Here is an 8,831-nt window from a genome sequence, read left to right as displayed (position 1 = left end):
GAAAGCAACATGTGTGCAGTACCAGCAGCGGCAACTTTAATTCCTTACTAAACAAATATGTACAGAGCGAAGGGTAACTATTACCTAAACATTCAACAGTGCTTCACCTTTCAAACGCAATTCCGTTAAGTCTACTGTACATGAGAAATGAAAACGTAGGCGGAAGTGAAATGTCACACACAATGGGGGGAATTCAATTGTTATCGACGCCCAATCTCTAAAGTGATGGTAGATTGCAGGGGCGATATTCAATTGATGCCCGTTATCGCGCTGATTATGCAAATTAGTGTCTGGTTTAATCATATAAATCAGCTAAATCTGACTAAACTAATGGGCGCGATCACAAAAAAAGTGTCGTTTGGGCATATTCCAAACAGGTAACTTTTCCCACATTTCAGCTCGCCACCCCCAGCTGATTGCACCCGACAGGAGCAACAATTGAATAACTCTATTGGGTGCTATCTAGTGGCTGATCGGTGCTTAAAAAAATTGAATCCCCCCTTCATTGATATCCACATGTAAACTGTACATTGTATAATTTTTGGCTTTACCACAGCACTAAATATATAATTCACTTAATTTGCAATTATGCCTAATCTTTTTTTTTTTCAAATAAATTGTGTCCATTATTTAATAATTCATTTAATTATTTACCAATTTTAAAACAATATAACAGAAACTAGTTTTTTGACAAATTCCATATAATTATAGAGACAAAAATGTCTTTTAAAATTATATTTATACTTGTTGAAAGATAAGTAATGCACACTTTGGTACAAAAACACAGCATATATATAAACATATAGATAAAAAACAACAGTAAAGTATTTCTGTTGCAAAAATGTCTAAATGGTGTAGATATAATTGTTCTTTGTAGCTCCTAGCAGTGAAAGGTAGTGCACGGAAAACCATGCAAAGCCTTATTAATATGACGTTTCATCCCTCTATAGTCAGAAGAGGATAATTCAGCCTTTAGCAAATGACAACGTGCCAGTCCGAGCATGTGCAGGTGATACAGACAAGGAGTTGTCATGCATCACTAATGAGGAAATCTCAGCCAGGGAAGTTGCTAGCAATTTTTCTAAAGCCCACAGAGCCACTGAAGATTAGGCAGCTATGTTTTGTACTCCCTGCCTTGAAATGGTAATAACTTACATCCAATGAACAATCTAAAAAGCCTCCAAAGAAACTTATTTCTAAGATGCCATAATAGTAAAGGTCAGTTATTTGGATACAGTTCTGGATACAAAGGTACACTGAGATGAACATTGTGGGATATCTCCAATTGATGAAACCTAGGAACATTCTCTTCTTGTATGCATTCCTGTTCTGTATTGTAGGTAAGTTGTGACATGTATGGCTGCTGCTCTCTATGTCTTATAATCTGTCATTTCCATTTCTATTTAACATGTGATAGCACAACACATGTAATTAATAAACTAATATTGTATATTGTATGTATACTGTGTATCTGAGGTATATACGGCACTCTAGTCTGGACATTGCATAATTTATATGTGTATGATATTGAAATAACCCCATATGAAAAGTAACTCTGTGTGATAGTTCTCGATTCATTTGTCCTAATGTCTTTCTTTTCATATGATGCCTGTCAAGTGCTTCTGAAAGATGCTGGCTATGCTAATTAGCTGGATTCTTTTTTATTATGTAACATAAATTGCTTTTTGTTGCATGAACTCTGTAAATATCGAAATGGTAGAAAATAAGTGTAAATGTACAAAACTAATCAGGATATAAAATGATGTATGATGGTACTGACTATAACAATTCAGGTTAAGTCTCACTTTGCTATTTTACTTTGTAGGGTTTCGCTCTTCATCTTCTGGTACAAAACCGAAAACCTCAATGTGAGTTCAGATTTCTCCCTGAGTTTCAGAGCTGATTGTATGTTACTGGTGATTTTCCATGTGTTGTCATGATTTTACGGTTACTTTTGGTTAGTAGATTGTAAAATTACAAAACTTATGACAGTAACTAACATCTATCTATTGCCTTAATAAAAGCAGTTGTCTAATAAGTCACAGCTGCTTGCAGCCCTTCCATATACACTGGTGACAATGTATATACGTTATCAGTAAGGTCTCCAGTACCTTCCTTACAGACCACAAGTACAGATCTTGTGGCTTCATCTACCTACTGATTTATTGCATTAATAATACTATGCCCATATTTGTGTCCTAGTTATATATATATATTTTACGTTAAGATAACGTGCTTTATTTTAAGTACGGTAAGTTTAAAGTGTACTCATTGAAGATATAGTTTAGAGCAATGGAATTAGATAGATAGATAGATAGATAGATAGATAGATAGATAGTTAGATAGATAGCATGTTCAGACATAGTTATATAATAATAATAATAATAATAATAATATTCTTATTTAAATGTCTTCCCATTGTGCAGCTGCACACACATTGCTTTGGAAATTAAGTAAATTAGAATTCCTATTATTTATTTACATGAATAGGGATAGGCAGGAATATTATTTTCTGTACGTTTGAAAATAAGATCTTGGTGAAAAAGAACTGGTACATTGAGGCATTTGTTGTTAGCAAAGTCTACTATAAAATGTAGCCTAACTTTGTCTAAAGCAAAAAATGCAGGGTTCTTTCCAAAAGCAAGCAGTTCATTCTCAGGCGCACGGATCTGTGAAGCTCTCGTCAATTGTGTAAAATGAGATCACGCACATACAAGTTACCTTTTAAATGTTAACCCAAGAAAGGCCTCTTTGATAGGTGATGGAAATCAGAAAAAAAAACCTTTCCCCCGGGAATAGCTTATTCAGGTTGCTCCTGGACCTTTGAAAATACAAGATACTTTTTGTTTTCTTCCAGAAACGGGTTTAATGCAATTCGCCAGAAAAGAGATCTCTTAACAGCAGAGGTAGGTTATACCTTCCAGAGAAAAACTTGCCTCTGAAATGAGTCTTACTTTGACAATGGAGCCTTTGTCACATGAGAGAAATGGTAAAAGCGTTGCTAGGATCAATCCCTCCTGTGATACCTACTTTCCTGTCATTCTTTAGCTTCTGACTGTCTCACTTATCAGGCTTTCCTGAGCTCACCGTATTCTCACACAGGCCCACATCATCAGATAGAGACATATATTGCTATTTACTGTATTTGGCAAATTATGCTAAACCTTCTCTTACACAGATCCCATACTACAGCAAAATGCTTGATATAGACAGAACATGACACTTGGTTTTTGTAGTACTATTTAATTTTTCCATTTATCCTCCATAAATCAAATACTTATATATACAATACATTATTATTACATGTTATATAATTGGGCAATGCATAATTTAATATAGGATCCATTAATAATGCAAGTAATAATTCTATATTTTATCTTAGAAATCGTAACAGGTGAATCCGGACTTATAATGATAATAATATTACTGATAATTATTTTTTAATTAAGGTAATGCAGAGGCTACCAAACTGTGTGCCGTGGCTCCCTGGGGTGCCGCGGGACACTTGCAGGAGTGCCCTGGGTTGGTGGTCCAGGACCAATTCAAATTATTCATGGTCAATATAATAGGCAAAACCAGTGCTGGTGGCTGCCAGTCATAAAATATGTGGCCAAACAGAAGCAAATCTTGTCCCTCACCACATAACTGATCCTAAGGATGACATATAAACGCGATCTACTCAATGTAATATTTCTTTCTAAATTTCTCAATAAGAAATTTTTGGCCTAGGGGTGCCGGGAAAAAAATTCTGATATTCTAGGGCGCCGTGATTCAAAAAAGTTTGGAAACCACTGAGGTAATGTGTATTGAAGTGTAATTTAAAATATAAAAGGCATATAAAACAAATATAGATATATATGCATAGCAACTCTGGCAAATGTAGGATTTTGGCAGAAGATTATGTAAATGTACAGTATACAATGTAAACTTTATACTTTCTACATGTGAATAGGAATAAGTACAGAACTTTTTCTTTTATTTTCTGCACAATAATACTAGTCTAGAAGGGAAGATTCTGGACACCTATAATCCTCATTAGTTTTATTATTCTAAAATACCGATCCTATCATATATTTCATTAAGTATTCTGCCATAATTTTTTATATGATATATGCACTATATAAATTAAATTAACTGGATGTGGTTATGTTTTTCAACTACAGGTTGAGTCTCCCATATCTGCAAATCCAATATACAAAATATTCCGAAATCCCAAATTTTTTGAGCGTGACTGAAATAGTGACATCTTGTCTTTCTGATGGTTCAATGTACACAAACTTTGATTCATAACAATATTATAAAAAAAATATTGCATGCAATTATCTTCAGGCTATGAGGGAGATGTAACAAAGCTTGGAGAAAGATTAAGTGGAGAGAGATATTCCACTAACCAGTCAAAATCATTTTACAGGCTGTGTTAGAAAAAATGACAGTCAGGAGCTGATTGGTTGGTGCTTTATCTCTATTCAAGCTTTGATAAAATGTCCCCCTATATGTTTAAGGTATATATGAAACCTAAACGCATTGCATGTTTAGAGTTGGGTCACATGTCCAAGATATGTCATTACAGAATGCAAATACTCTAAAATACGGAAAAATTCAAAATCAAAATTACTTCTCGTCCAAGCAGTTCAGATATGGGAGACACAACCTGTATTGTAAGTTGGAGGAATGCGGCATTATTGGTATGATAATTGTTACTATCAATTAGTTGGGATGGTGACTATGCATATATTTTGCAGTAGAAAAGTAGTATAATGCAAAAAACAAACAACTTTGCTAAATTTTCTAGCTAGTAAACAATGGTTACAATAAAGGATTAATCAGTAAGAAACACACAGTACATAAATATTTGCAGCATTGCCTACTAATAACTTGCTCGTCTTCTGGTCATTAGTTACCCTACTATCAGTATTCCCACCATTGCATTTGAAAAAGTTTTTGAAAATTGTTACAGTTCAAAAAACTAGTAAACGTTCAGAAATGCATTGCCAAATTAAATTAATAATTAATAAACTGTTTCTAGTTAATCCTATTTTCCCTTCTTAGCAAATACGTTTCCCAGCTAGAATAATATTGTGTTTATAAAAGTCACTTATACCGCTTTCAGATATGTGGCAGGCTGGAAAATTCCCAGGTCTCAGCAACGACCCTGGTAAAGAGCAGCCCCCGGGTAGTTTGCATTCACACATGCAGAAATCCCACTGCTGATGCGTGTTCACATGCAGATATCGGGGATTTTTAACTGCATGTGTGAAAGCAGTATTACTTGTCTTTGAGTTTTTCATTGGTGGCAAGTGCAACGGTGGTCAAAATGTAATAGTGTGTGAGATAGAGGCAGCAGCGAAATTAGTGTATACATGTATAGTATATACATATAGCAAAACTAGAACAGGAAGCACATGGGGAATACAAATCAGCTTTTAGATTCACAGACATTTTAAGACACGGAGCCTGATTCCTGTTTGGAGTGTAAATAAAGTAAAAAAAAACCCAAACAAATAAAAAAATTAAGTAACCTTATGTTGCCATGCAAGGGGAGTAAATACATTTTGTTTTAACTGTTTCTGTACAGGGTAAATACTGGCTGCTCCTGTATGTTGCCCACTAATGTTAGACAGCTTTATTTTTACACTACAATTTAGATTTCAGTTTGTACTAACCCCTCCCAAATCTACCTCTCTCTGCACATGTTACATCTACAAACATGAGGCCTTCAGTTTCCTGTCTCATTTACCATTGCTTTGCAGTGTATAGTTGTCAATAAATACATTTTATCTACGATTTATAGGGGAAGATGTATAAAACCTTGGCAAGAGATAAAGTGGATAAAGTACCAACCTATCAGCTGCTGTCATTTTACAAACACAGCCCAACACGATAGTTAGGAGCTAATACGTTATCTCTCTCCAATGCTTGATACATATAAAAACCACATAGTATCTAACCCAGCAAAAATAATCTTATGTTGGGCTACCCTTATGTTAGCAAGTCAGACCAAACTTTGCTGACCCTTGCGGCACACCAGCTAGCACCTGCAGGCTACCAAATACTCAGCTGACTTACCATAGCGTCCTATTGTATTATTCTGGAACTGGAAGCTTCAGGTAGAGACTTGAAAGTATAGTTTGAACAATAAACAGCCACGAACAATGCCAGTTCCACTATGACTGTTGTTCCTCTGTAAATGGACAATACTAGTTTGTTATCATATAGCCTTTATAAGTGGTGTAACTTTCCTGGATACTTTATTGTACTTTCAATTACCTTAGGCCTCTGACTAAAGAACTAAAATGTACCTATGAAATATAATCCACCCTATAACAGGTATAATTATTTATACAGAATTGGAATGGGGCAGTGATGTGTTGACTGAGTGCACAGTTGAGGACATGATCATGTAATTGCCTATCAACAGGCCTATGTTTTACAGTGACTGGTGTGTTGGGGCAAATATAAGTGATGATGATAACCGTCAGCAATACTAAGTACCCACTTCTTTTTGGCCTCACAAACGTAGAGCACTGAAAAGTTGAGGCTATTTATATCAAGTCGTGGCAACCTATTTGCACTACTTAGCTGACATTTCCATATGGACTGCTACAGTAAAGATTCCTTTTTTAATGGGGAAAACCCACAAATGTTGTCTCTAATTATTTTTTAATATGGTACAGTACATGTGATTTTCCCATTCATTAATTAGACATTCTACTCTCTCCTGTAACTTTCTTTGTACACAACATATTAATATATATGCTTTCAAACACAGTCCTCAGCATCCCAAACAGTGCAAGTTTTCCCGGTGTGCTCACAGCATCGCAAGTGAAATAATTAGCTCCATCTGTGTCAGTGAGTAATGAGTACACCTGTGCACCTGTTGGGTGACCTGGAAAATGTGAACTGTTCTGAGAACTGAGTTTGAGAACCACCGTAATAATATACTAAAACTTATTTTTATTACAGTGTTACATTGTGTACAAAGAGGTACTTCTGAATTGTACTAAGACATACACGGTACACCTAATACATGTGTATTCATCTGTCAGGCTTACAGTACTTGCATACTCTTTCTGAGTTTTTCACATGGCAAGATGCCTCCGACTCTACATGTAGATGCTAGCACATTTTTGCCTTCTGTGCACCTTTTCCATCCACATATACCTCTAATACCCCTTTCAGACATGTGACCTGGGAATTTGCAGAGTCTAGCAGCCTGGAAATTCCCGGGTCTCAGCTCCGTGACCATGGCCAGGAGCAGGGTCGGGCAGCCAGAACTTACTTCCAGGTTGTGTCCTTTCAAACATGCAGAAATCCCAGGATGGATTGCATTCACATGCATAAACCCGGGATTTAGCGACATGTCTGTAAGGGATATAATTGAGCCCCTTTGCATTCTATTAAGAAACTTTATATTGTTCATTCAGTATTACTGTTTTACAACAATGCACAGTTAGCCTGTCAACTAATTTTTAGTATAAGTACTACTTTCCCTGAATGTGAGAGTGCCGTTAGAAGGGCTGTTTTAGTGCTATGGACTTTGTAATCAAATCATATAAAAAAAACTCAGATATATTATAGTTAATTGCCGTTTTGCAAAGTTCATAAGATCCTAGCACTATGGGCCTGATTTGGGAATAGAGTAAGAAATAGCAAGAAACTGTGTACTTAAAGAAACCATGTTGCAATGAAATGGGTGCAATGTGTGTGGTGCACACGGGCCCCTGGGTAAAGGGGGGTCCACACCGCACACACTGCTCCCATCACATTTTAAATACTTACCTTTCCAGAGTCCTGCGACTGTTGCTACAGCCACTGCACCCACGGCAAAAATCCAACCAAATATGGCCGCCGTGTATGTGCAGTTCGAAATTTGTCTCCAGACCATGGTGAGCACCATGTTTTTGGAGACCTGCGCATGCGCAGTAGACTCCGGCACAATGCCAGAGCCTACTGCACTGTGGAGAGTTAGGGGCCCACCCGAAGTCTGCCCATGGGCCCCCTTCTCTCTTAAAATGCCCCTGGAGTCAGATACCTACATTTTCTTGCATCGGGGTAAATACTGACTGCTTTTACATTTAGGGGGTTATTCAGAGATGGAAGCAGATCTTGCTTCCACAACGAGATCTACGTCCAAGTACTCACATGCTGGGGGCTGCCCTGCACAGGGCAAGGCTGCAGAGCATGTGTGTGGTGCCGCCCCGTGATGCGTTTGCAATTTAATTGCAAACAAATTGATTTGAGGTTGGCCCCTGCCTGCACCGCCTGGCTGTGCTGGCAGGCGGTCTGCCGCCATTTTTTTTCTCGGAGTGGCTGCAGCCTCCCCGAAAAACGCTGACCACCCCCCATTTTAAACACCACGCCCCTGCACTGCCATGTCGCCGCCCACCCAAAGCCTGCCGCTGTCAGTCATCTTGCGGTCACATCCCTTGGGGATGCAACCGCTGCCCAGTATTTGTGGTCTAAGGACCCTATTCAGTGTCGGCCACTGATGCATTGATCCTGCGCGGTGCAGGAGCAATGCATCAGTGGCCGACTCTGAATAGGGTCCTTAGACCACAAATACTGGGCAGCTTTATTTTTTACACTGCAATTTACATTTGAGTTTGGACATACCCCTCCCAAATCTAGTTCTCTTTCTGCCCCACCTGCAGTGCAACATAGTTTGGCCATGTACACAGTTACTTACTCTATCTTACTTTATACCCACATCAGAATCAGGACCTATATTAGTTGAAACCACACCTGCGGCTATTCTAGATTTTGCAAAAGCACCAAAGACTCTTGCGCAGAGGGCTCTGCAGTACCACAGGAATGAGCACAGGATGGGTGCA

General features: G+C 37.8%; 1 protein-coding gene across 4 annotated transcripts in view; it reads left to right on the top strand.

The window, feature by feature from the left end:
- The first annotated feature begins 1,058 nt into the window (after nucleotides 1-1,058).
- Nucleotides 1,059-8,831, top strand: part of OTOGL (otogelin like) — a 280,245-nt gene continuing 272,472 nt past the window's right edge. For all 4 annotated transcript variants that reach the window (XM_063927720.1, XM_063927722.1, XM_063927721.1 and 1 more), the window contains exons 1-3: nucleotides 1,059-1,340; nucleotides 1,826-1,868; nucleotides 2,858-2,906. In XM_063927720.1, the coding sequence (XP_063783790.1) occupies nucleotides 1,262-1,340; nucleotides 1,826-1,868; nucleotides 2,858-2,906 (171 nt within the window). In that variant the 5' untranslated portion in view covers nucleotides 1,059-1,261. The remainder of the gene's footprint in view (nucleotides 1,341-1,825; nucleotides 1,869-2,857; nucleotides 2,907-8,831) is intronic.

Source organism: Pseudophryne corroboree, chromosome 6 (genome assembly GCF_028390025.1).
Source record: "Pseudophryne corroboree isolate aPseCor3 chromosome 6, aPseCor3.hap2, whole genome shotgun sequence".
Classification (NCBI taxonomy): Eukaryota; Metazoa; Chordata; class Amphibia; order Anura; family Myobatrachidae; genus Pseudophryne; species Pseudophryne corroboree.
Note: the sequence above shows the minus strand (reverse complement) of the source record. Positions and strands in the feature narration are given on the sequence as shown.